This window comes from Corella eumyota, chromosome 1, assembly GCF_963082875.1.
Source record: "Corella eumyota chromosome 1, kaCorEumy4.1, whole genome shotgun sequence".
Classification (NCBI taxonomy): Eukaryota; Metazoa; Chordata; class Ascidiacea; order Phlebobranchia; family Corellidae; genus Corella; species Corella eumyota.
This window is the reverse complement of record NC_137490.1, coordinates 4,058,196-4,084,993: the sequence shown is the minus strand read 5'-3', so window position 1 is coordinate 4,084,993 and position 26,798 is coordinate 4,058,196. Positions and strand designations below refer to the sequence as shown.

General features: G+C 30.4%; 5 protein-coding genes across 6 annotated transcripts; 2 read left to right on the top strand and 3 right to left on the bottom strand.

Annotated features, from left to right (window-relative positions):
- Positions 1 to 449: 449 nt before the first annotated feature.
- Positions 450 to 3,547, bottom strand: LOC145740747 (crk-like protein). Its single transcript, XM_082558582.1, has 3 exons — positions 2,880 to 3,547; positions 2,221 to 2,331; positions 450 to 1,935 (listed from the first exon to the last, which is right to left on the bottom strand). The coding sequence occupies exons 1-3, from the start codon at positions 3,528 to 3,530 to the stop codon at positions 1,801 to 1,803; spliced, it is 897 nt and encodes a 298-aa protein (XP_082414708.1). The 5' UTR covers positions 3,531 to 3,547; the 3' UTR covers positions 450 to 1,800.
- A 945-nt stretch (positions 3,548 to 4,492) lies between these two features.
- LOC145750744 (dynein axonemal intermediate chain 7 homolog) lies at positions 4,493 to 11,651 on the bottom strand. The gene is made up of 15 exons (XM_082566828.1): positions 11,617 to 11,651; positions 10,791 to 10,937; positions 10,275 to 10,415; positions 9,612 to 9,749; positions 9,319 to 9,453; positions 8,748 to 8,928; positions 8,218 to 8,307; positions 8,015 to 8,118; positions 7,798 to 7,852; positions 7,355 to 7,551; positions 6,474 to 6,705; positions 5,883 to 6,097; positions 5,522 to 5,689; positions 5,083 to 5,193; positions 4,493 to 4,903 (listed from the first exon to the last, which is right to left on the bottom strand). The coding sequence occupies exons 1-15, from the start codon at positions 11,617 to 11,619 to the stop codon at positions 4,595 to 4,597; spliced, it is 2,226 nt and encodes a 741-aa protein (XP_082422954.1). The 5' UTR covers positions 11,620 to 11,651; the 3' UTR covers positions 4,493 to 4,594.
- Positions 11,652 to 15,000: 3,349 nt separating this feature from the next.
- Positions 15,001 to 17,651, top strand: LOC145743728 (tetraspanin-18-like). Its single transcript, XM_082561766.1, has 5 exons — positions 15,001 to 15,158; positions 15,804 to 15,998; positions 16,121 to 16,288; positions 16,642 to 16,890; positions 17,178 to 17,651. The coding sequence occupies exons 1-5, from the start codon at positions 15,096 to 15,098 to the stop codon at positions 17,232 to 17,234; spliced, it is 732 nt and encodes a 243-aa protein (XP_082417892.1). The 5' UTR covers positions 15,001 to 15,095; the 3' UTR covers positions 17,235 to 17,651.
- Positions 17,652 to 18,345: 694 nt separating this feature from the next.
- Positions 18,346 to 20,902, top strand: LOC145743718 (tetraspanin-18-like). The gene is made up of 5 exons (XM_082561755.1): positions 18,346 to 18,714; positions 18,875 to 19,069; positions 19,259 to 19,453; positions 19,943 to 20,188; positions 20,400 to 20,902. The coding sequence occupies exons 1-5, from the start codon at positions 18,589 to 18,591 to the stop codon at positions 20,448 to 20,450; spliced, it is 813 nt and encodes a 270-aa protein (XP_082417881.1). The 5' UTR covers positions 18,346 to 18,588; the 3' UTR covers positions 20,451 to 20,902.
- A 340-nt stretch (positions 20,903 to 21,242) lies between these two features.
- Positions 21,243 to 26,646, bottom strand: LOC145749240 (major facilitator superfamily domain-containing protein 12-like). 2 transcript variants are annotated; one of them, XM_082565020.1, is made up of 13 exons: positions 26,193 to 26,646; positions 25,903 to 26,050; positions 25,550 to 25,760; positions 24,894 to 25,008; positions 24,526 to 24,643; positions 24,313 to 24,414; positions 24,153 to 24,214; positions 23,863 to 23,910; positions 23,434 to 23,571; positions 22,678 to 22,848; positions 22,238 to 22,332; positions 21,987 to 22,108; positions 21,243 to 21,914 (listed from the first exon to the last, which is right to left on the bottom strand). In XM_082565020.1, the coding sequence occupies exons 1-13, from the start codon at positions 26,301 to 26,303 to the stop codon at positions 21,853 to 21,855; spliced, it is 1,503 nt and encodes a 500-aa protein (XP_082421146.1). In that variant the 5' UTR covers positions 26,304 to 26,646; the 3' UTR covers positions 21,243 to 21,852. The 2 variants fall into 2 exon arrangements, with proteins under 2 accessions (XP_082421146.1, XP_082421147.1); XM_082565021.1 differs by having other exon boundaries at positions 24,337 to 24,414.
- Between the last annotated feature and the right edge of the window lie 152 nt (positions 26,647 to 26,798).

Here is a 26,798-nt window from a genome sequence, read left to right as displayed (position 1 = left end):
TAGTCAGAGTTTTTTTTTAAAGTTATTCGCCTAACCCAAAAACAACAAAGTAAAGCGATCACAACAAACGTTTTCAACTAATACCAACGTTTAACTAAAACGTTAGGCCTGTGACGTAGAACTAACTCATTAAAATACGCGGGAATTATGCCAACGTTATCGAAAAGCAGAAAACCTAAAAACGTGACTGGCATTTTGGGTAAACAAATGATCATTAATAACGGCACAAAAACTGGTTTTTGTCAAAAAGCAGGAAGCTCTGTACAATATAAAGTTTGTGTGACCCTACATAGTACGTGTAATTTGTTCCCTTACTTCGAATATGAATAAAATGAAGTCATTTAACGAGTTTAGTCAAAATATGACGTCATGGATTCGATTTTCGGTCTGGTTGTATTAAAGGCCTGCGGGCAGGCAATTACGTTTCTATTGCCAACTCAGTTCTTACGATCTATCCAAAGTAGAACACGTTTTATTTTTAGTGTCCAACTTTTCTACACACCTAGCTTTAATCACACAACACAAGCGTAGTTTGCGCATTATGTTATAATAATTAAATGGTTAGAAATTTTGAACATAATGCAATCGGGTAAAGGAAAGAGTTTAAAACGATTAAAAAAACACAACTAATAATAAAAGCCAAGCGTGAGAGACATTGCTATAAATATGTACACTATTATAAGAAAAACAATTGTAAAAGCAAATAATAAAAAACACAAGTTCATTTTTAAGGACACAAATTAATAGTAGCATAGCATACCATTTAGCACCAGAAAAGAAAAAACAAAATTTCAAATGTTAGTTCTTTGCCAATGCCTTTACAATACACGAAATAATATATTTAAAATTATTGAGAAGACATTGCAACAGATTTGTAATAATTTGATGGTAACTGATTTGGCCGCAAAATTTTACTTATTAACGAAGAGGTTAAAATAACAAACAATTAACATTCTTTCGAAAAGGCAAACAAAATAGAAAAAACAATTAGGGAAAAAAAAATTTTACAACTTCAGAAAGTTGTGTTAATTAAGAAAAAAACAAAATAAATGGGTTTTTGATAAATTTCAAAACATTTGAACAAATAGTATACTTTTTGGTTTATTTTGCCATATATTATTTGCATTTTTAAAAAATAGGTATGAATTTAATTCAAATAAAATAATAAGGCTAACAAAAAACAATAGGTTTTTATTAAATATGAAAAATATATAAAATGCGCAGTTATGCCAAATACTCTAATATTCAAAATTATGAATGAAAAAAACAAATTTTATGAAATTTGGATGACAAGTACCGAAATTTAAAAAAGTTAAATTTTGGCTTTTTTATACAAATAATTATTATTTACAACTATTGTAGAAAAACATAATTTTAAATATACACTCTATTGTTATCCTTGATATTTTTTTACTTGAATTGTCTGGACTATTGTTAACATAAATTTCATTAGTACAAAATATTGAAAAAAAAAAGTTAAAACTTGATTGCTAGGCACATAATTGAATAATAATAATAGTGTATACACCATAAAACAAAACATATGATCAGCGTCGAAAATTTACGTTCAATTTTAAGAAATTATTGTTGTTATTGTTATTATGACCTCATAACTGATCATAAATGAATTATCGCGATTTGCATAATTGGTTAACAAATGCAAGCAAGAGTATTTTTTCGTACAGGTTTTAATTTGCAAATGTTAAAAAATTAATCCCCCCAACTTAACCCTTCGCAGAAGTTAGTTTTGGGGGGCGCCGGGGGTAAGTCTGTCTCCACTTTGTATTATGATTTAATGTTTCAAATCTCCCCACTCCCCGAGTGGGTGTCAAGTAGTTTGACGTGGGTAAAGGGAAACCAACCTTGCTTTCCGTTACATATTCCCTCCCACTGGCCGCTCTTGTTAATTTTTGTCACTTGAATGTATTCTCCCACCTTTCGATAAATTGTAAAGTTAATTGGTTTTGTTTAATGTTTAAAAATAAATGACAATTTTAATTTTATTATAAGGTCAAAACTTTAAAAAGGTATTAATTTAAGTTTGCCAATCGTTAAATAAAAATGGCACTAAAATTCCTATTTTAAAATAAATTCGCATTAAAGAACAAGTTTTTTTGGAATACCAATAATATACAAATAAATATGACACATATCCAATTCTACTAGAGACTAGCTTAAGAGATAATTCGCTTTCAAGTGTGATGTACAAAAAATACATACCTCCAATGCTAGTGCACTTGGATCATATGCATTTGGTACTCTTCTTGTTATAACTTCAGCTCTCAAAGGATTTGTTATACTTGGCATTGACATAGGTCTTTGTTGGAGAGACTAAAAAAAACAAAAAAAAATTAAAAAATTGAGAAAAAAGATCGAGTGAGGTTGATATAAAAAAACTACACCACTAGGAAAAGTCTACTTGTAAAATCTAAAGAGCAAATAGCAAAAAATGTTGTCTGTTAACTAGATCTAGCATCTAGGATGGTTCAAGTTTGCTACTTGTAAATTATAATGTAGAGATAAGTAAATACTTAATCTTAGCTAAATACACAAAGTTCGCAAGAGTTAGTCTTTATCTATAAAACTTAAATAATTCTATAACTTTGGCATGCTGTTCTTATTTGACGTTTCAATTGACTGTTTATAATCCAAACTACACATAATGGTTTTCCTCAATTTTAAATTGTTATCTGTAATCTATTAACTATTAAAAAATACAATGGTTCTGAAACTTTTCTGACACTAGATTATAAATAAAAAAGGATAAGTTATTATAAAAATTTAAAATAAAAAAAATGTGTTAAAGATAAAATATAACAGTTTAAATATTTCAAAAATATATAAACAAATAACTTCATACAGCAATATTTTAACTTTACCTGAGTTATGCCGGGTAACTGGTAAGTGCCTGGGGTTGAATTTCGATTTGGCACAAATGGTTCAACATATGGAACGGGAATTTGACCGATCCGTCCTTGAGCATTCCTCGCATTCCACCAATTCTCCTCTGGTTTTTCGATAATTTCTAACTTTTCACCTTTCATGAAAGGCAAATCATCTGGATCATCGCTTTTGAAATCAAAAAGTGCTCTAACAACGTCGGGCAGTGTTGATTTGGCAGGAGCGCTGTCAACAACATCTTGACTAAGCGGGCCGTTCATTGCCGAGGGGTAGGATTGTCTTCCGCTTGTCATCGGAATTGGGAGGTTATTTTTTAGTGTTTTTGCAATAGGTTCAATAAGCGTTGTCGTATCAAGATAATGTATTTTGTAAAAATCAAGCAGTTCGGCCATGTTTGCAAAATTTTGATCCCCGATTTTAAGTTTGCTTTTAAGGTTGTTAATGATGTAGTGGCTCACTTTGCTATTTTCACTTACAGATAACACAAAATCTCCTGGGCAAGTATTGCTGTCTCGTACCAGAAAAGTGCCATGTTTTTGCCGCAACAATTTATCCTGAGTATCCTTTCTGGAAATTGATCCCATATACCAAGAGTCCTTGTCAGTGGAGTTAAAATTAGCAGAAGCCATTTTAAAATAATACAAAAAGTCACTAAAAAATTAAAAAAACACATTTTTATAATAACATATTTGAGAAGCTTGTTGAAAAAATTGCAAAGCGCATAAAAATATAAATTTACCAGATTTTAAACATTAAGCCATAAAATAATTACTAATTTCTTAATAAAGTGTCTGACTTTAATTCTATTTGTAAATTGACAGATTGATTGCGTTTATAGTAAAACGCAACCTTCCTCACAGAAATTCTATGACACATTCTGACATTTAACTATCTGACTATTAATATAACAAACTGACATTTGACAGTAAATTGTGCGCGCTTGAGCTGCGTACTGGCAGATTTTATACTTTATCTGTACGAGTTCTTATAAATTAACTACCATTAAAAGAATTGAACCAAAATTAAGTAAATAAACAACTTTAAATAGTAGAAAAAAAGCAGTTAATAAAACTGACCACGAAACCATAAAATTTAATCGACTGCAAAAAAACAACACTTCGCATTATTTCAGTTTTTGTTTAGAAAACCAACCAGCGCATTTTGCAGCTTGCTACAAAACGGACACAATAAGGGCGTCTCTGTCCAAAATAAGTTCACATTTTTTATTTTTTATTTTCAAAAACGCACCTAATTTACTAAAAATATTTAACATAAAGTTTACAAATTTTAAAATATTTTTTTCTTTTTTTTAATTCAGAGTGTAGTTTGATTACTCTATGATGTTATAAAATTGGATAAATAACCTTGACAAACAAAAACCATACGGTAGTAATGTATGCTTTGACGTTATAAAATATTGCTTTCAGTTCTGCTTTAGCTTCACTCATTAAATAAATAAAACTCTTTCTTCATACCTACGTAAGTTAACCTCCTCAATACATAGTGACCGCAAGTTTTTAGTAAATTACTAAATATGGTTGTTATAGGTATAAATATGTGACAAACACTAAACATTATACGATGTATTGTATTTAAACTTTAAACACAGAGAATAATTAACAAAAATAGCATATTGATAAAATACAAAGTTAAAGTAAGGCCACAAAATACTATAAATTCAGCGATAGTCGTTTTAAGAATAGGATATTACGTCTGTAGCTTTCAAAAGCGTATACACAGTGTTCACGAAAAACTTGTCGACGAGCTTGGCTTTATCGACCAACGAGTTAAGTATAGTTCCACCAGTATCACCATTTAGAGACGTCGAACGCACGGCGTGCAGTAAATCGATGTGGTAAGAAGCATCTTCAAAAATTTCGTCCGAAAAATCATCGTCGGTTTCGGTTAGGGCTAGTTTGTAAGACAACTCGTCTGTGACGGCATATATTGACCAATCCTCTTCATGTCTGGATTTATTATTGCCTGACACGTAGGGCGCAACCTAACCGGAGAAAAGTATTTTAGGCTTAATTATAATCACCTAATTTGGATGTCAAAATTTCTAAGTTCATTCTTCACACCTGGGGTCCCAGGTTTAAATACCAAAGGGGTCAATATTATTTGCTGTAGTTATGGATTAATGTATTTTCTGTTTGGATAACCATATAAATTCTTACTTACCTGAAGTATAACTCGAGCATCGTTGCCATCACTATTCCATTTACTCCACGAGAATGAAAATCCAGTCGATAAAACAGCCATTTGACCATAAACCCAATCCATATACACTTTCTAAAACAAAAACATACGCTAGAAAAATGTATGTATCTTTATCCTCGATGTGGGAAAGTCGAATGTGCGACTTAAACATAAAGTAACTCGACTTGCCTGTGGGAGTTTGGGATATTATAGATTATAATTGCCCGATAATTATGCTGCTGATTAAGTGCTGACTCAGTAGGAGTTCATACCGTTTGTAGCGCCTTACTCAAGGGCGCTACAGCATGAGATCAATGGGGATTGAACCCACGACCTCATGTGTGGTGTAGCAAGTGTTCTTACCACTACACCACGCTGCCGGTCAATTTAAGTTAAATATTGTGTAAAATTTAAATTTTACCTTTTCTTGTACGCTGACAAATTTTCTTGAGTCGGCCTCGGGAAAAATATTGACTCCAGCTTTTTGCATTAAAGATATAAGATCGTTCACACCCATCCATTTATCGAATATATGACCTAACTCTTTTGGTGGATCGTCTTCCGGACTTATTAGCTTGCACTCAGTTCCCTATTACGATAAATGTTAAAATTAGGATGCATAATAAGTAACAAATATTTGTTTTTTAAATACCAAACTTATCTTGTCTATTATATAGTGGATATTCTTATAAATATTGTATTCGGTTCTCTTTTATGAAGCATGTAACGATATACATCAGCAATAAGAATACCAACAATTAAGGCTTTATAATGTATCTTACTTTTATTTCAATTTCGGCCTCAACTATGGCTGCAATAACAGTCAACATCACGGAGTCATTTCCCTTCGGTTTAAGTTCCCACGATTGAAACGGCATGTTAAGATGGGCGTCTTGGGATAACGAAAATGTTCCAAATTCGGCAGTTTTAAACGAGAACGTCCGCTCTTCTTCGTTGTAATTCGGGTCAGTTATACCTGACATTTTCCAATGTTTGTCTATAGAAAAAATATTTAAAAGGTTATATTTGTAAAGAGACAAGCACAACTTATCGTCTCAAATTTTAAAAAGGATACAAACTTTTTTCTTTGTTTTCATTCGTCCTTAATGTGAGAAGGTTGACTTTTATGCCTAAAAAATAGGGTAACATCATTCACCCCGACTGAGTTTTAAGTTGTCTTTGGCAGTTTGGGAAATTATAGAATATAACCGCACGTTAAAAAAACTGCTGATTGGTATTCAGCTCTGCAGAAATTTTTATTGTTAATTGCACCTTACTGAAGAACTGCATAAAAGCAGTAGAAATTAAACCCAAAACCTCATGTAGTAAAGCCAAGTTTTCTAACCACTACACCACGCTGCCAGTCTTATCACCTTTATCATCCCACTTCGCGACCTGAGGCTCTTCGAAAAAGATGACGTCACTAGGAAGACCGAGAATTATCCCGATAGGAGGTTGTTGTTGTTCAAGAGGAGTTTTTGAGGGACTCGTTCCTTCAGCTCCGTCTTCTGTCTTAGGAACAGCTGATGAAACACGTGACTGTGTTCTCCCAAGCGGTGCAATGTCAGAAGGGTAGGAGACCGACTTCAACGGTTTATCTATTATCTGTAAAAAAATACATTTATTAAATGTTCTTCTAAACATAATAAGAAATAAGAGTGTATTACATTAAAACTCTATTAAATTTTCGGCATAATATTATTGCTTAACAACCTTAGGCTTATGTATTAACAGATAAACTCCACCTTATAAGACTACTACATGCAGTAATAAATTTACCCAGTGTTTGGATTACTTAACCTAAGTTCCTGAAGCTTTATTTTAATTTTATTTTTATTTCAAGATTAATAATCTTTCGTTAAAAAATTGAATAATTTATATACTTATTAGAATAAAACGTTTTGGAATGCTCTTAATAGCAGAATGGGGGAGGTGTGTAGAACACTTGCTACACCACACATGAGATTGTGGGTTCAATCCCCACTGATCTCATGCTGTAGCGCCCTTGAGTAAGGCGCTACAAACGGTATGAACTCCTGCTGAGTTCGCACCTAATCAGCAGGTTAATTATCGGGCAATTATAATCTATAATATCCCAAACTGCTACAGGCAACTCGAGACTGGGTCGGAGTAACTAATGTTACTCTATGTTTAAATTGTGCAATCGACTTTCCCACATCGAGGATAAAGATATATACAAAAAAAAATAGGATTTGAACCACAAATCTAAAGGTATCATTTTAAGGTAAACTACCTGAGTTAGAGTCCACCCTTTAACCACTTTGGGTTGTGGGGGAAGCTGATGCAAATTAACTTGGTAAACGCCTCCCAGTGGTGAAAATTGTCTGAGATCGACAACATCCGCATCAAGGATCTCATCCAACTCCTCTTCTTCCACGATGATCTTGACTTCCGGAACAAGGGGAGCTTCTTTGGTTTCAGCTTCCGCACCTAAAAAGGAATACAAGAAGTTGTAAATGTAAAAGTTGTTATGAGTGGTTATGAAAGATTTAAAAAAAAGGGGTTAAAATTGAGGACTTAAGTTGCTTTAAACCATTTTAAATTGCAAAGTCAGAAATAACATTTTTACTGTATTTTAACTAAACATTATTGCAGTCATCAATACATAACTAAGTATTTTCAGAATAGTAAAATAAATTAGGCTGTTGACTTTTATATTGAGAAAAAAACAAAAACCTTCTTCCTTTTCTTCAACTGGTTTATCAGTTGATGTAGCATTGCTTATTTCGCTCTAAAAAAATTATGTTTAAACGTTATTTAAAGTTACACTGTCAGGTGATTAAACGCAAACCCATTTACTACCTAACTAGACATAAATTTGTTGGGCTGTTGCTATTTGTAAGCTTGAGTTAAGGGATTGTAAACATGAAAAATGTTAAAAAAAAGTAAAAACCTTTCTTCCATCAGCTGTGTCAGGTTTCTCTTCCTCGTCCTTTTTCTCTTCACTCTCTCCTTCTTCCCCTTCTTCTTTTTTAATCTCTTCTTCTGGTTTGGGAGCTAAAACAAGTAATTATTATAAATTTACTGATCAATAAATCCATAAATTTATTTTTTTGATATTTAAAATGAGCTAACTGGTATAATAAACTATAATACCTTCTTCAACAATTTTCTTCTTTTTTTCTTTTGGTAAGTGAGTGCTGCACTGATGAGAGTAGTGATCAAATTTTGTGTGCAAAACTCGAACTAAATAATTTGAAATAAAATAAAGCAATTGAAAGGGCTAGATACTTAATATTAACTGACAGTGTGGTGTAGTGGTAAGAACACTTGCTACACCATACATGAAGTTGTGGGTTCAATCCCCACTGCTATCATGCTGTAGCGCCGTTGAGTAAATGCGCTCTAAACGGTTTAAACTCCTGCTGAGCAAGCACTTAATCAGCAGCATAATTATCGGGCAATTATAATCTATAATATCCTAAACTGCCACAGGCAACTCAAGACTGGGTCAAAGTAACTGATGTTACTCTATGTTTAAGTCGTGCATTCGACTTTCCCACATCAAAGATAAAGATATATACATAAAAAAAACACTATAAAAAATTTTAAACACCAATATGTATTCGTAATTAGATAAAATGAATATTTTTTAGTTGATGGTTCCTTTTAATTGAAATACTTACTAGCAATATCAGACATCGCTAAAATCTTTGGTAGTTCGAATGTTACTTTAGCAGCATCAAATTCGAACGCTTTAAACCTCGGATTTTTATTTAAGTTTCCCCAAAGCATCAAAGATTCATAAACTCCTTGTACGGTTTTCTGAAGATTTCCAGTTTCAGAATCAGCTTCATAACTTGCTTCCTATCAAAAATATAAACAAATAAAGCAAAAACCCTAAAGTGGGACACTATTTTTTGTATAAATTTATCCTCAATGTGGAAAGATTGACTTTGCAACCTAAACATAGAGTAATTTGGGTTACCCTGACCCAGTCTTGAGTAGCCTTTGGCAGTTTGGGATATTATTGATTATAGTTGCCCAATAATTGAGCTGCTGATTAAGTGTTGAGTTAATACCGTTAAAAGCGTCTTACTTAAGTGAGCTACAGCATGTAAGCAGTGGGGATTGAACCCAAAACTTTTATGTAGTAAAGACATGTGTTCTGACCACTACACCACGCTGGCAGGTTATATTCATAAAGAACTTAGATTTTTTTTAATTTTAAAGTTTTAATTCATGTATTTCTTTTACCTTCAGTAACTTTAAGGTTGCCTCATCATATCTTGCAGAAAGCAGATTTTGAAGTGAAAGAATCGTTTGTTTTAATTTAGCAACATGACTGGGTTCAGCGTCTTCACGGATTATTAGGCTTAGTTCATCAATCAACTAAAACAAAATAAAAAGAAATTTAAAAAAATAGGCTAAATTAATTTTAAAAGTTCTAAATATTGTCTTTAATTAAAAAAAAGAAATTGTTGTTTTGTGCAAAAAATATTAATAAAACTCAAAGTCAATTTTCTTACAAATCGTAACAAAATTCTTACCGATAAAATAAGCTTTGCATCCTCAAGAACAACATTAATATCAGGATTTCCATTTTCTTGCTTTAACGTAATAAAAGTGTTAATTTCCTTAACTGATGTTGGATCAGGCCTACCATCACATCTCATAAACCGATCCCACTGTAATAAATTGGAATTAAATTATTCAAAAATTAAACTTAGAATATTTACATTTTTAGCCTTTTTTTTATACACATATTCACACTCGATGTAAAAAGGTCGACCTAAACATAGAGTAACATCAGTTACCCTGACCCAGTCTCGAGTTGCCTTTGGTAGTTCAAGATATTGTAGAATTTTTTTGTCCGATAATTATGTTGCAGATTAGGTGCTGGATCTGCAAGAGTTCATACCGTTTAAAGTGCCTTACTTAAGGGGGGCTACAGCATTGGAGCAGTGGAGATTAAACCCCAATCCTAAGGCAGTGTAGCTAGTGTTCTGACTACTACCCCACACTGCCGGTTTTTTAGGTTTCTTTTTGTTAACTTAATTTTCGGGCCAATATAGGCAATATGTATTGCAAGCCAAACCTTGTTTTTAATTTAAATCACAATATTAAGCAATACAAATATCTATTTTCTACATCTAATTACTAAAAAACTAACTATCGCTAACTATGTATTGTTAATTTAAACAAAAATCAACCTCTGAGTTTGCTTTTCTATCATTTTCAGTATCAGTGAAAGCATTTCGAATAACATCAAGCTCATTAAAAGTTTCCGAAGATTCCTTTTCTCTTATTCCTTCCAAGGCTTCCCTTCTTTCCTTTTCTTTAATTTCTTTTAACTTTAGAAAAAGTTTATATATCACAATTGCAACAACTTTTTTTTGTATATATCTTTATCCTCAATGTGGAAAGGTCGAATGCACAACCTAGACATAGAGTAACAACAGTTACTCCGACCCAGTCCCGAGTTGCTTTTAGCAGTTTGGGATATTATAGATTATAATTGCCCAGTAATTATGCTGCTAAATAAGTGTTGGCTTAGCAGGTGTTCATACCGTTTAAAGTGCCCTACTCAAGGGCGCTACAGTATGAGAGCGGTGGAAATTAAACCCATGACCTCATGCAGTGTAGCAATATAAATCATAAATAATTTTCAATAAAAAACCTAAGTTCTGTAAAAAATCATATTAAATGCATTTTTGATTTTTCAAAACCTCTTTTAATTTTCTTTCTTGTTCTTCCTTCTCAGCTTTCAACCTCATTTCTTCCTCTTCTTGCTGGAGTTTCTCTTCATTTTTATCAATGGCTGGACGTCCTCTTGTAGGAGTTGATTTACCTGATCTGTTCGGTGATTTGGGAGGCTGTTAAAATAAGAAATAATAACCATTACAAAAAAGTTAAAGATGAAGAATGTATGACAATAATGGTTAAAATGCTTGGTAGAACTTTTTTTTTATATATCTTTATCCTCGATGTGGGAGAGTCGAATGCGCAACTTAAACATAGAGTAACATCAGTTACTCCGACCCAGTCTCGAGTTGCCCGTGGCAGTTTGGTATATTATAGTTTATAATTGCCCGATAATTATGCTGCTAATTAAGTGCTGGCTCAGCAAGAGTTCATACCGTTTATAGCGACTTACTCAAGCATGAGACAAGTGGGGATTGAACCAGCAACCTCGTGTGTGGTGTAGCAAGTGTTCTTTAAAATTTTAAAACAGAATTTTACACTGCCGGGCAATAAAGAAGAATTAATTGCATAAAATAGGAGCATAAACAGCTACAAACTGTAAGCCGTATTAATTTTATAAAATTATGTGTTAAAAGCTTATTTTAAAACTTTAGTTTAAATAATCAAAGTTTGTTTTAGACGATGCAATTTTGTTATTACCAAGCTGACTCTGACTAGAAATGAATCCAAAACAAATTGCAATATTTATTTAATTATTTAAACTTCTGAGTTTACTACACAATCTAGCATAATTAAAAGAGCCAATAACAGATTATAAACTAAGACCAAAAACTTTAACATTTTACTTACCATGACTGTGGTTTAATTGCAGTTATTTAAAAAACGTTCAGCTCAAGTAAAAAAAGTAAATTGAAAAGCATTGAAAATCGCGATAGCAACTGAACCCATTCAACCGAATATAGAAATATAGTAGATGGCGCATTATTTTTAAAAGTCAACTAATTTTTTTTAAAGTTTGGAAATAATAAGTCAGTTAATGCAAAATGCCGTTAATATCATAAAATTACAAATTAAAAAATTTGGGATTAAGTCCTATCAATGCAAAACTATTTCGACCTTTGCAACACTTTGCCTCAGGGTAAGGATAGCTTAAACCCAAACCTTTCTTAAAAAAGGCTTACAATAAAGCTCTAACATAGGCACAGCTTTTCCAAACAAAATCTATAAATTATTACTGGAAGGTTACATTTGTTTATTAGATTTTTGTATCAAAGCTATAAATTTACACTTTTTTACTGTAAAATGAATTCATAGCTATATAAAAACCAATAGAATAAAAACAAAGCAAAAAACAGGAAACTAACAACAACAAATACCAGCGATTTTAAATACATAACAAAAACTGCGTTTGAGCATTTTTTAAGAAAAAAAATTACGTATGAAGATTTTTTAGAAATACAAAATATCAATTTTATGTAATTGATTGCAGGTCGTGAAATGGTAACGTGTCTTATTGTTTTGTGACATTTGCATTACACAATTTTTATTTATATTTTGTCTAACGTATACACCTACACGAAAATGGTGCAAACACGATTAACTAATGTAGTTCGTTTTAAAATTAGAAATTAAACTAAACAATTAAAATCAAGTGGTATACATTCAAGCTATATTTAGCCGGATTGCAATGTTATAACACCAACGCAAATTTGTGCTAATCTGTATTTATTAGGTGCTATCTGTGTTGAAGCAATGCCTTGTTAATTCTTTATGACACCACCTTACCGTGGGCATTTTTTAATATAATACATGACCTAATACGTGCAATTTTGTAATAACTAACACATACGTCACATTTAACGTAGGCGTGCACGCACCTAAACACCTAATAGTTTTACATTTAGCAACAGGATGTGATTTGGGCAATTATTGATAGACGACAGTAAATTACGTAATTTGTGTATAGACAACGTATTTTCATAAAAATAAATACTACTGAAAATTAAAAGGAAAATTAATGCCGTTTATTAGGCATATTGGTATGTATCTTCTAGGTATTGATTATTGTGTTAGAGACTAAAAAGTGTTATATTGAACGCAGTATAATATTAACCGTATTGCGGCTGGCTATTAAATTTACTGTCCTGCGTAGAATTCAAATTTTTTGTCTCAGCGGGTTTTACCAGTTTTTTAATAAAACTATATTGGTGTAGAAAATTAAAAGTTTTAACAGCATGTCACATCGTAAAATTGCTTTTAAAACTTTCGACAATAGTATAGACAAATAGGAACTGGAAATGTGATAAAATCTCATATGACATAAAAAAGGTTAAAATACGTGTTCAGTTATGACGGTTTTATAAGAGAATTGCCCGCTAGCAGTGAATTCACAAAAATAGAAAACGACAAAGGTAGTATATATATAAAATTTTATATTTATATATAACGTGTCTAACTTCAGCAAAGCGACAAGGTACGAATTACATGTTAAACAGGTTTAAGTTTAGCAATTAGGCGTTTGCAGGGTTATGAATTATTTAGATATTAACTGATGAACGTTAGTGACAAATAGAGGTCGCTTAGATTTAAACGCCTGGAAGTATATAATTTATCACAAAACTGGAGTTCGTCAATTTAGATTAATCTATTTTGGTCAGGTCCCATGAAAAGCAACGTAATGACGTAAGGCTAATCACGTGCTATTTAGTTGCAGAAAAAACGTGCTAAGAATAGGACAAAAAAAGTTTAAATCGGGTAAACTTTAAAGAAAAAATTCCATATAAGTACTAATACGTTTTTTGTTTTTAAATAACTCTTAGTCTGTGCAAATTAATTATTGTATTTGTGTATTGTACTGCTACTTGCCTGATAGCGTATTTAAAAATTCAAGCGAACAGTGTTTTTTTAGCAGAAATCTAATTTGTTAACTGTGTTATTGTTGTTACTACATCATTTTTGGTTAAATTTTATTAAACGGTTAAGCCTGCTCGCAAACGTTAGATGGATTGCCGGAAGTGATAAAATTATCGTCCGTTATAACAAGCCTGGTTTGATGTACACAGTTTGTTTCCTCGAGCGAAAACATTAATTATCTGAGAGAATTATTTAAAACAATCAAATTAGAATTTGTAGAATAGGGCGTAGGCTTTAACATAAACTAGGAAAAAAATTCAGGTGGTGTTAGCTTTTAGCTTTTGTTTTTGAAGTATTTATGTAAATCAAGTAGCTAAATATGCAACTTTCGATTGCATGGTTTCTATTTAACAGATAAGCGTATCTATTGTATATGATAAGCTAGCAAATTTTTCATATGTATAAGCAAGCAATATTAAGCATCGCCGACGCGCTGAAAGAGTACTCAAGAAGAGTTATGCCTTTGGCGAAACAAAACCACACATTAGAATTGAAATTACACGATTTAAGCTTTTATTTGGTGCGGCAGAGCAAAACGTCGTAAGTAAACGCAGTCGGGCGTAGGTGAAAGGGTTTACAAACCTGTTTCGCTAGTAAAGCCGTGGTAATGCCTTTATTTGAATTCGCAACACAATCTAATTGGCTCGAAAGCCCATTTGTTTAATATATAAGTCTGATTTAGCGTCTTAAGCCGTATGTCGTTTTTATTTAAACATTGTGTGCCCTGTTTTGCAGGAAATAGTAGTCATATAATGTAGCAAAGGGCGTTGCCATCGAGCTGTTGAAGAATTGTGACGTAGTTAACCACGTGATGCGTGAAGCCACAACTAAAAAGCATATTATAATATTGTTTTATTTAACATTAAAACAGTATACAAGGCAGCGTTATGACTAGTTTATGCCCAAAAGGAAAAAAATAAATTTATTTTATATATATTGTATATACCGTCAGCGAAACTTATAGTCTATAATTTTAATGTTATTAAAGCTTAGAAATAATCACCTGAACTACACTAATAACCGCATTGTACTTTTGTGCTGTTTCTTAAACATACAAATCGTTTTGGTTTTGTTCGTTTGAGTGGTTCTGAACAAGATACGTAGTAGGCTCAATGACTAACAATCTTATGACGCAGGACTCACGTGGAAAAAGAAGTATATATATAAGTCGAAGTATTAATATATATTTGGTTGTTGAAAACACTTATAAGACGAAGTCATTTTAGTACGAACCGATAAAAGACAGACCTAGCCAACATTACATTTTTTGAGATAGTTTAAAAACGTAATTCTGGGTTGAATTGGGTTTTATAATTTTTAATTCCAGTTGTTTTGTTATAGATTTACTATATAATATACAGCTTATTTTAATTTTTTGATATTTTTGCTGATTGTGAAAAACTAAAAACTACAAAATGGAAAGTTGTGGTTTAAAATGTCTCAAGTATACGATGTTCGTTTTCAACCTACTGTTTTTCGTAAGTGAAAGTTTTTAAAAATAACAAAATTCATTAAGCCATTTTAAAGCGGTTAAAATTACTAATTTTTAAAAAAATATTAACCTTTATTTATTTGACTCCTTTAGAACATTCAAATTTAAAATGAATCAAAAACAAAACTATTTTAAGTTTAAAAAGTCTTACAGAAAATTGCGAAAAGCTATATTTAACATTTTATAACAGTGACGTTTCGGGAAATAACGTTAAATAAAATCTGTTTTTCAGAAAAAAATAGAAGCTTATGTAGTATTACCCATTGTTAAAAATGTTTAGAAAATTACATATTACTTAAAATAATTATGCCAAGTCAACCGAAAAAAATACCCATTTATTAGAATAGTATGCTTTGGTAAACTTAAATAACGAAACTGTTTCGCTATGAAATCTTTATTTTATTAATTTCAGTTTTATACTATAATGGTCTTTTATTCATATCAAGCTTTCTTACATCAATTTAAAATTTTTGAATTATTGAAAGGCTGTAGTAAACCCAACAAGCAGAAATAATCATCTAATAATTACTTTGTATACTTCTTAACAACTTTTCAGTCAAATAAACTTTTAGGTATTAACCAAGTCAAAACTTAATTTATGTTTAAAATTAACTTGTTATACTTTTAATAGCTTTGTGGAGCAGCACTTTTAGCGGTTGGTATTTGGGTTCTAGTTGATGGAAATTCATTCATGAGCCTAGTTGCTGATAACACAGTCATCTTCAACGCTGTGTACATCATCATTGCTGTCGGAGCTGCTCTTCTAGTAATTGCATTCTTTGGATGCTGTGGAGCTATAAAGGAAAACAAATGCCTTCTTGGAACTGTAAGTTTAAGTTTAATTATGAGCAACAAAGTTTTAGCAATGTCTTTTGTTATCTAACTTGCAACTTGATTGTTGATTGTGTGTAGAATCATAGTTTAGTTAATCTAAAATCTTTCTTTCAGTATTTCGCTATTGTTTTGATCATCTTTATCGTCGAGATCATTGGTGGGATTTTGGCTTTCGTCTACTTTCCGCAAGTGGAATCTTACGTTGTTAATTCGATGAACGACTACGTCGAGTCATCAAACACCAGTGTTGTCACCGCCAGCTGGAACACTCTTCAATCTGTGGTAAGTGAATATTTAATACAAATATAATTAGTCTAGAAGTGTTGTATACTGGTCATTGTATAGCTCACTACGAGCCAAAAGGTTTTGAGTTCAACCGCACCAATGCCACACTACTCGCCCTTGAGCCAAGACCACCGGTAGATGTCGTACTAGAGTTATATTTATTTTTTTATTAAAGTATTTTATGATTAACTATGTCCATGCACGTTTTAAGTTACCAATATATTGGTAACCTATCACCCTTTGAGTGACTTATGAAAAAGCAATTAATTTGTTTTTGTGACCTTTTATAATGTCTGAATAAAATTTCGTAACATTTTACTTTAATCTAAAAAAAACTTACATTGTTACAGTTCCAATGTTGTGGCTACTCAAATTACTCAAACTGGGCTGATTCGAACTTTACCAGTTCCACGGCGAATGCCCCGTTCCCAACTTCATGTTGTACTCGAAACCTGAACAATGTAGATGCACCATTCATAGACGAGACTGCTTGTTTGGCAGAAACTGAAGGTTCTTTTTACAGCATTGGGTGTGCCACCAAGATACGAACTTACTACTGGGCAGTTGGAGGAACCTGTCTTGGAATTTTGGTCGTCGAGGTAATATTTTAAACTTAAATTCACACATAACCGTAGATCTATATATATAATGGCGCTAAGTGGGCAATATATACATATATGTCTAACTTATAGGCCTACAAAATAAATAAAACTGCTATTTGGGGTGCGTAGATAACATATTTCGGGCAAATATTAGGTGTAAGTTGCCACAATATTGCAATAATTAAAATACTATTCGAAGGTTGGGCTATCGACTTTTTTTTGAGTAAGCAAATCAAAAGTTTTAAGTAGTTCGATCGAATTAATTGAGTTATTTTATTTTACAGCTACTGGCTATGATCTTTACTTGTTGTCTTTATCGATCGGTTGAATATGAAGCATAATCAGAGAACAATATATGCCTTATTACGTTTCATTGTTAATATTTTTTGTGAGTTACCTTTAAGATATCAGCGCTTCATATTGCAAATTGTATTTGAGTTTGTAACTTAATATTGTTGCTGAGCTTACATCAGCTTTTTGCATTGCAATCTACATGTCAATAAAATTTTTATTCGATTAAAACTCAGGCAAAACAAACCGTCCCTACACCCGAAAAAGATTTTTTTCTTTGGTTAAAAAATCAACATTAGAAATTATTTTTTGTTATTATTTTTTTGGGTTTTACATTCTGATTTAAAATATATCGCTTTATTTTATTAGCTTATTATTACTTGTCTTTCGTAGTGATGCATTTTATATATTGTTTCTATATTTTCATGGTTTAAAAACGTGTTTGTCATTACAGTTATTCGTTCCAAGTTGATAACTTTACTATTATGGCTTGATTGGTGTATGTAAGATGCACTTATGAAACTATCTATTGTCATAACCCTTTAACCGTTAAAAAATAAAATCGATTAAGTTGTCAAAACATAATACGTCAATAATATGCGCCACATACAAGGAAAGAGTGAAAACCTAAGGTATTACCAGCACAAGCTTAAAACTACTCTCAAACTCCTTTAAAGCAACGCTTAGTTTTAAAAATAAATATAAATGAACCAAAAGAAACATATAGTACAGAAAGATGTAAAATTTAAATTCATTGTTATTAGATTGGTATGTGACGTTTGCTAACTGAAATTAAACAAGAGTAACTCAAAAATCGTGGGTAGCTACACTAAACTGTGGACATACTTGATATTTCACAACCAATTACGACCCACAGCGAAATAAACAAGTTGATTCCTACTCAATGGTACTTCACCCATTCAAACATGACGTAAGTGATTTGAAAATAGGACCTAGCTATATATTGGAAGAAATTCTTTGTAAATTTCGATTTGACTAAGTGTTGATGTAGGTGAAGTAATAAGGAAATTTGTGAACTAAGACACAATATTATTTTACATACTTAATTATTACTTGTGACCTAGTTTGCATAAATGTGTGGGCTAAAAATTAACCTAAACAAATAAGAGTTCACCATAACATTCCATAATAAAAGCGAAGCCAATCAAAATGTTTTAAATAAAGATTAGACACAAGACAATAAACATGCCTAGTTACTTTTTAATATTGAACTAGGGTATTTTCAAGTTTTGGCAGCAAAGCCGCAAAGTAAAACAGATTACTATACAAGCTAGCATTTAATATTTGTTTGAAATGTGCTCAAGACAGTTTAAAAAATAAAGCATTTTTAAACAAATTGTTTAAATAATAGAAAAAGGATTTATATATAATACTACTACTTAAATGTACTTTTTTCAGTTTTTCGTTACCTTAAATTGTTTTATACTATTGCAATACTATTTTAATATGGATACCTGTGGTTTAAAATGCTTAAAATATCTCATGTTTCTTTTAAATCTACTGTTTTTGGTAAGTGTAAGTTAAATTTAAAATGACCGTATATTAAAGTTAGCGCAGTTGCCGAAATCTAGTTTGGAAAATTCGAAAAATAGCATCTTAAAAAGTGATGTTTAAAAGCTTATACGCAAATTTGTTGTTATCAAATAATTAAAAGTTATTGTTTTTTAAGCTATCGGGATCAGCAATGGTTGGAGTGGGCGGCTGGGTTTTAATGGACGCAAAATCGTTTCTTGAAGTTATAGCCGCCAACCCGATAATTATAAATGCAGTGTATGTACTGATAGCTGTGGGTGCAGCTCTGGTTTTTATTGCATTTTTCGGATGCTGTGGTGCGATTAAGGAAAGTAAACAGTTCTTACAGAAGGTAAAGAGTGATTTGCCGTTTAGTTTTTATATTTAATATCGGTAAATAAACTAAAAACCAGTGTAACCATTTGCAATTCAAAAGTAAAATGTGATGTTTTGGTCTTTTACTTTTGACAATGTAAAAGTTATAGAGCTTGATTACATACATTTAATACTTATAAAAATAATGTTTTACATTTACATTCAGTACCTTATTATTCTTTTGGTTATCTTCGTTGTCGAAATCATTGGCGGAGTTTTGATATTTGTGTTTTATCCGAAAGTCCAAGGCCTAGCAACAAGTTCCTTAAACATGTACAGCTCTAACTCAACAGAAAGCACTGCAATAACTAACCCAGGCCAATTTGCTATTTCTAAGGCATGGGACGCCCTGCAATCAATTGTAAGACAGTAAAATCATGCATTATAGTATTTACTTTGTATTAATTATGATTACTGCAAAAAAAAACTATTCTAAATTTGATATATACTTTAACTACACTGCGCAAAGTTCTTATTGTCAGAAAAAGGCGCACTGGTACTATACTACATATTGTTACACTACAATGGTAAAATACTCGCATTTAGCCTCGCTAAACTAAATAAAACAAGCAACTTTACTTAACAACGAGAAAAATTAAGCGCGTAGGAATTTTTCGTTTCCCTGGGAAAAGTATAAAAACTGGAGGCAAGATTTTCGCTTTGACAATCAATGTACAAAAAAGCGCTTGCATAGAAATTTACATATGTTCTGTAACGGACAATTTTTAAACCAGCTTACTAGTTTACTTTAACGCATATATTTTATAAATTTAATAGCCTCACATACTAAAATATTATTTTTATTGTATAATTTCAATATTTGTATTAGTTTTATTTTTATTGTATATAGTTTCAATGCTGTGGCTTTACATCACATACTGACTGGGCAAATGCAACTTGGGTTAAATCCTTCGACAGTGAAGACTTTCCGAGGTCTTGCTGTACCAGCGACCAGGGATCTCTCAACGAAACTTCTAGTATTACAAACTGTACTGCTAGTAACGAAGCCAGCTTTTACTCGATAGGCTGTGAGGCTAAACTGGGTACTTACTACTACACAATTGCCAGCATTTGTATTGCCATTCTAGCAGTTGAGGCAAGTATAAGTTAAATTTTGTTACGCATTTTAATTGTAGGCTATTTATAATTGAGTAAATCTAATCTTTTGAGATGTTTTAAGTTCAAAAATGCATATGTTATTTTAAGACAATGTTCGCCTTTAGATGTTTTGTGATTCGTTTGTTCATAATAATTGTATATTTTGTATAACAACTATAACGATAACTTATAAATGTTTTTATTTTTAGATTCTTTCAATGATATTTGCTTACTGCTTGTACAGTTCTATAAGTTCTTAGTAACAAAGTTAAGACGACAAACATACACAACCAAAGACAACGTAGCTGTTATCTTATAATCATATCTTTTTGTGCAACTGGTTTACTATACTTAACTTCCATTGCACAAAAATCAAATTTTGTACTTAAATGTATTAAAATGATCATGTTTTGTATTTGTTATTTACTTTTTAGATCGTATATTCTGTAGTTTTGTTCATATAATAGTTTTGTATAACATAATTTTTGTAAATAAAATAAACTCCAATACAAAAAATTATGCTAACATTTAGACTTAGTTTTCTATTCAATCACCAGTGTTAGGTTTGCTATCTTTTTAGGCAAGAACTGTTTGAATTTTTGTATTTCAGTTTTAAATAACTTACTAAATACATTTCAAGTATTAGCTTCTTTTGATTACAATCGCTTTTATGACCATATTTTTTTCTTGTATAGATTTATAAGTCACAAACAACTAAATTAGTAGAATAAACTGACCAAAGCTAACGACGCTCCAATTATACTTTCTGTGTGATTTTAAACTTTTGATTTAATAAAGGAAAACCTATCTGAAAAAAATAATATATTTACTTTCAGTAGTCGTGTTAAGGTCGCAACTCCCGTAATTTAGAACCATAATCAATGATTTTAATATTGTTTTATACCTAACTAAGATACTTTTTAAAAAAAAAAAATTTCGAAGAAAAATAAAACAATAAATGTAAAGAATGTTTTTATTTAACGATGATAACATTTTAACAATGGTTAATATTCAATAAATAATAAACAAAACAAGCTGCCAAAATAGCAACACAAAATTTCACACTTTACATTATTTTGATTACATTTATAAATTTAAATTAGCCAAAATTCACCATTTTTTCTACTAAACAAAAAAAAATTAAAAACAAGTTTTCCTAAAAACACATTGTGTACAAAGTAACTTAATAACAAATATACATTTATTACAGAACGAGGTTATTCTAAAATTTGATTTGGTATAGTTACAGAAACTTGATGATGACAGTGCATATAATATAACATATTCTTCGGTATTATTTTATGTATAGGTAAGTATGAAATACTTGAGTTATTTTGAAAGGTATAATATATATTTTGGCCTTACTAAAACTCCTATTAACAATAGTAAATTAACTTTGATAGTATTATTTGGTAGATAAGTCAAGATTTTAAATTATGAAATGACTTAAAATAAAGAAAAACTAAGGGTTTTGATATAACACTGTACAGTGAAAAAACACAACAAAAATATGAAGAAAAAAAAATAGAAAACCTGTTGATACTATTCTTTAATTCTTCTAACTATTGCACATATATGTTACACTTCATGCTTTGGCCTATTTTTATCAAATAGGTAAAAAATGGCAATATATTGCATAATGTTGGGTTTATATTGTTTTTTTTATAGACCATTAGCATCCTGAGTTGTTTCTGCATTGATATTTTCATTTACCATAACATGATCTAAAAAAAATAAAATTGGAATTTTTTTGAGATTTTAAAATTGAGTAGAATTTACAAATGAATATTACTTACTTGGCAATGCTTTTCTCGTAAACACCTTGGTAATAACTGTTAATATTGCCAAGCACATGATTGCACCAATTAAATAGGACATTATAAATCGAAAATAATTTGAACATTTAGGACATTGACATCTAAAAAAATTACAAAAAATATTTTATTAAAAAAGTAACTTCCAATATCACAAAATAGCAAATATTAAATTCAACTAAATGTTGTAAATGGTAAAAATTATTAATAAAGTTTAAAGTTTTTTGTCTTACAAACAAGGGTTAAGATATTGGATTGTTACTACAGCAACTCCATTTGAAATTTTGTCAGTTAAACTCATTGCCCCATAAACAAAAGCTCCTGTGCTCTGTAACAACAAAAATGAATTCATTTAAAATGCAAATTTAACCCACAATAAAAAATAACAATATTTCTTTACAGGCAAAGTCATCATCAAAACTAGTCAATAGCCTGTCCTGCAGTCAGTATTTTAATTGTTGTAATATGGTCTTAACTCATATATTGCCAGCGATCATTTACCCATAAAACACAACAACAGTTTGATTTATTTTTGTAAGCCTATAAATTCAACATACACACATATATATATATATATGTTCACCAAGATTCATTATTTATAAGAAAAAAGAATTAATAAAATATTAAAGCAAAAAAACAGCCTACTTTTATACATAAAAATTAATTAACTTACAGTTTGGGTTCCAATTAGTTTAGCAGTCATAGAAAGGGACATAACAAGTATAATAGAAGTTCCAATCCCAAGTACAACAGCCAGACCAAACACTTGTAAACTTTGAACCTTAATAAAATGAGCCCAGCAACATGCACCAAGCACAAACAAAGATCCACCAATATACATAACCTAAAAAATTATTTAAAAAAATCTAAAATTTTGCAATACAAAAACAAAAAATGTCAAGAAATTGTATTTTAAAATAAGATTGAAGCTATATATTAATAATAGTTTAATAAAATGTTTAATAATATATGTATAGCACTAATAAAAACACATAAACTTGGAAATTATTTTTTTTAAGACTGGAAGCATGGTGTAGTGGTCAGAACACTTAGCTCACTAAATGAGGTCCTGGGTTGAATCCCCACTGCTTTTTTCTTGTAGCACGCATAAGTAAGGAGCTATAAAGCCAACAATTAATCAGCAGCTCTAAATTATCAGGCAATTATAATCAATAATATCCCAAACTGCCGAAGGCAACTCGTGACTGGGTCAGGGTAACGGATGTTACTCTATGTTTAGGTCGTAAAGTCGACCTTCCTTTATCAAGAATAAATTAATGTAAAAAAATGCATATAGTACGATTCGGTTTACCTTAAAAATATTAACATTGGTTCTGTTGTATTATACCACACAGTAAACAACAAATTACTATGAATAACTAACATAGTAAATATAGACTAACATATTTAATATAAACATTACACATACCTCCTGTTTGACTACTTTGGAAATTGGCCTAACTAAAAGGGTGGCAAGAAAGCTGGACACATAAGTGACTAGTGGAACAATTGCGATGTAACTTTTGTGGAGTTTTAAAGTGTCAGTTAAGTACATAGGTATATAAACCTGAAAAATATTTTTTATCAAAAAACGAAAAAAAAATTTTTTTTTGAATAATGTAGCATTAAAAAAAAGTAAGTTAAAAATACTGTTTACTTGTCCTTTAACATATTAAAAAATAAAACAATAAAATAGTTTTTAAAATTTACTCATTTAAAAAAAATTAACGTTTAATTTGGTTATGCCAAAAGTTACAAAATTAACTTAAAATAGTTATATTTTAAAAATTTTTATTACATGAGAAGCAAAATATTTTTTTAATAATAATTTATTAATGAACAATTAAGATTAATTAACCTGTGATAAATTGACCACCAATCTAGTACACATGTACAAAAAAGCCATCTAGAAAATAAAAAACTATAAGTTATATCATTTCCTGCTAAATTACTACAATTAAATTTTTTTAACCTAATTTGTTTAAAATAAAAAAAAAATTATTCCAATTTTTATAATGGTTGTTTCACTAATATTTTTGTTTCAGTTGAAAATTTACATTTTTTAAAAACTACAAATGCTTAGTATATCGACTTTAGTAATACGTCATGTAAATACCTAATACATTCATGACCAATAAAAGGCAATACCTGATAAAACGCCAGCTCTTTAAACCAATCATACCAATGCAACGAACAATTAGATACACAAGCTAAACAAACAAGCATAAAAGTCAATATTGTAAGCATATGAACAGTTTAAATTAAACAAAATAAACTCAGAAATTTAACCAGATGGAATAAAACATACTTGTCCCATTAATAGATGTATCACCTGAATCTATATCATTAGAACCGTTGGGATGTAATAATGACGATTTTTCATTTATTGAGTTTGTGTCACTAACAGAATCTAAACAATTTTTTACATAAATTTATTATAAATATTGTTTTTTTCGAGTATACATATTTTTTTATCACATGTACAAAAAAATTCTAGATTCAAAATAAAAAAAAGTTTAACCTGAGTCTTGTATCGGTTCATACCCTGACGCTAAATGTTGTCGCTTCTTTTCCTTTAAACCAAAATGAAATATCGAGGAAAACAAAATTCCACAGCCAACCACTGTGATCACCAAATTCTATTAACATTCAAAAAAATTTACACATTTTGAGCAACTTTTACTATTACAAAATTTTATACACATTTTTAAAACAATTAATTTTTTTGTAATGTCAGCACCTAACGCATAAAAAATTCAAGTGAAAAAATAAAATAAAAAAATAGCTTAACAAATAAAATTTTAGAATAACAAGCTAATTAAAAATAACCTTTAAAAAAAGTTTACACCTATTTTTAACGTTTTTAAAGTATAAATACTAAAATCTTACTCGAAATGAAGGAGCATCTTCAGGTGAAAGTTCTTTGGAAGATGAGTTAGATTGATCCAAAAATATCCAAGCTAGAGCATACACCAATATACTACTAAACACCGTAAAAGCATATCTGAACAAATGTTAAATTATTAGTGACACATTTATGGTTAACGCATACATGCTAATAGAAAGTTCTGTCAAATTGTTGCTAGTTGGTACTAGTTTAAAAAGTAAAAGTAAGCATAACAATTTAAACAGTTTTGCATTAATTTTAATGTTTGTGTTGTTGTTTTTTCGCAATATTTAAAAATAGTTCATATTTTGTCGGTAAGAAATAAGTCTAGAACAAATTGCTGATATTGTGATTTGTAAATTGTTTTGTAAATTAATTGTCATCAATCTTTTAAATCACAAGGCCTATGATAAAACTTGACAGTGCAATACTCCAATGTTTTTTTATGAGCATCAATAAATAGAATAACAATGGTACCGGTTACATAAAAATCCTGCACTAAACCTATAAAAGCTTGGCTATTTCAATTAAATTTAATTGGTTTAATACACAACTATTAAATTTAAAAAAGCGACTTAGTTTGGCTAAATCAAATAGTACGTCCTTACTTTTATACAATAATATATTTAAAAATTGATAAAATTAAATATTTACTTACCTTATTGCATTTAATGTTACTTTATCTCCATCATTTGTGGTTAAATCGGGAATTAATGCAAGGTGGTTGATTTGGGTCGATGCCCAACCAAATTGAAATATAACTACTAGGGGTGCGTAATATATAAATTGTGACATTTCTGGTGTATTTACATCACAACCGATACAACGAATAAAAAGAAGGGGAAATGTAAGCACAACACATACAGTTCCTAAATAAAATCATTTAAAATAACAATTAGAAATTTCTACGCCTATTAATAAAAATTGGTAAACTAAAATAAGTTTATTTATATACTTTTTTATATAAATATGAATAGGCCTTTGAAACAACTAATACTTTTTTTAAGTTACCAACTAAATGCCATGATTTTCTTCTTCCATAAGCACATTGAATACTTGATCGATCAGACTCAAATCCAACAAATGGGGTGGCAAGTCCATCAGCAATTTGACCAACTAATAAAATATTACCAGCCATACTGTTGGTAAAATTTAGTATCTAAAGCAAAAAATTAATATTCAGGTGTCTGTAAACCTAACACAATAATTTTGAAATTAATAAAACAGGAATTTTATTTACCAAACATTTTTTAACTTTTACAGAACTTAGTTTATTAATCTCAAAATAGAATTAAACTTACTTTGTGAAAAAATACTAGGAGGTAACTAAACCACATAGAAGCACACAAATCATTCAGTACATGTCCAACTCCATAAGAATACTTTTGTCGATAAGAAATGTGGTTATCCATTGCTAAGTATGTTGTTAAACAATTCTTGATTGAATAAACCGCTATTTGAATTAAAGAAATACACTTACTGACTGACTGAGAGCCGACAATCTTTTACCAAAGCTCAATTAGCTTATGGAATTATTTCTTCTTTTTTATTTTTTTTTGTTTTTAAAAAGCTACAGTAATTACAGGCCGTAATTATGTTTTAAGCTTGTAATTACCGTGTTTATTGAATTACATAACTAAAACCGCGAAGTGTAAAACTTTTCTTTTTGTTTACTATTAAGTAAATCAGCTGATCAACAAGTTGCCATTTTTCTAAATAAATTTTTATAAACGCCAAGGCTAGCCGAAAATAATAAATTTTATAACATTTAATTTAAATAATTGTAGTTTGAACGAGCTTTAAATTAGTTATATATAAAATAAACCCGAATAATTTTAGTTTTTTGTCATGTATTTTATTGTAAATTGGAAACTCTAATCACATGATACGTAGCGCCGTGAAAGAGA

Bases quoted from the DNA above. Each gene is read 5' to 3' on its own strand.
- LOC145740747 (XM_082558582.1), bottom strand. From the start codon at position 3,530: ATGGCTTCTGCTAATTTTAACTCCACTGACAAGGACTCTTGGTATATG. The intron at 2,332-2,879 runs GTAAAGTTAAAA...TGTTTTTTTTAG, and splicing joins AGTTACCCGGCATAACTCAG to TCTCTCCAACAAAGACCTAT. The intron at 1,936-2,220 runs GTATGTATTTTT...ATTTATCGAAAG, and splicing joins CAAGTGCACTAGCATTGGAG to GTGGGAGAATACATTCAAGT.
- LOC145750744 (XM_082566828.1), bottom strand. The intron at 8,119-8,217 runs GTATTATAGTTT...TACTTGTTTTAG, and splicing joins GAAGAAAATTGTTGAAGAAG to CTCCCAAACCAGAAGAAGAG. The intron at 6,098-6,473 runs GTGATAAGACTG...TTTTTTCTATAG, and splicing joins CGCGAAGTGGGATGATAAAG to ACAAACATTGGAAAATGTCA.
- LOC145743728 (XM_082561766.1), top strand. From the start codon at position 15,096: ATGGAAAGTTGTGGTTTAAAATGTCTCAAGTATACGATGTTCGTTTTC. The intron at 15,159-15,803 runs GTAAGTGAAAGT...TACTTTTAATAG, and splicing joins TTTTCAACCTACTGTTTTTC to CTTTGTGGAGCAGCACTTTT. The intron at 16,891-17,177 runs GTAATATTTTAA...TTTATTTTACAG, and splicing joins TTGGAATTTTGGTCGTCGAG to CTACTGGCTATGATCTTTAC.
- LOC145743718 (XM_082561755.1), top strand. From the start codon at position 18,589: ATGTACTTTTTTCAGTTTTTCGTTACCTTAAATTGTTTTATACTATTG. The intron at 18,715-18,874 runs GTAAGTGTAAGT...TTGTTTTTTAAG, and splicing joins TTTTAAATCTACTGTTTTTG to CTATCGGGATCAGCAATGGT. The intron at 19,070-19,258 runs GTAAAGAGTGAT...ATTTACATTCAG, and splicing joins GTAAACAGTTCTTACAGAAG to TACCTTATTATTCTTTTGGT.
- LOC145749240 (XM_082565020.1), bottom strand. From the start codon at position 26,303: ATGGATAACCACATTTCTTATCGACAAAAGTATTCTTATGGAGTTGGA. The intron at 25,761-25,902 runs GTAACTTAAAAA...GATTTTATTTAG, and splicing joins AAAATCATGGCATTTAGTTG to GAACTGTATGTGTTGTGCTT. The intron at 23,911-24,152 runs GTATTGCCTTTT...TTTATTTTCTAG, and splicing joins AAGAGCTGGCGTTTTATCAG to ATGGCTTTTTTGTACATGTG.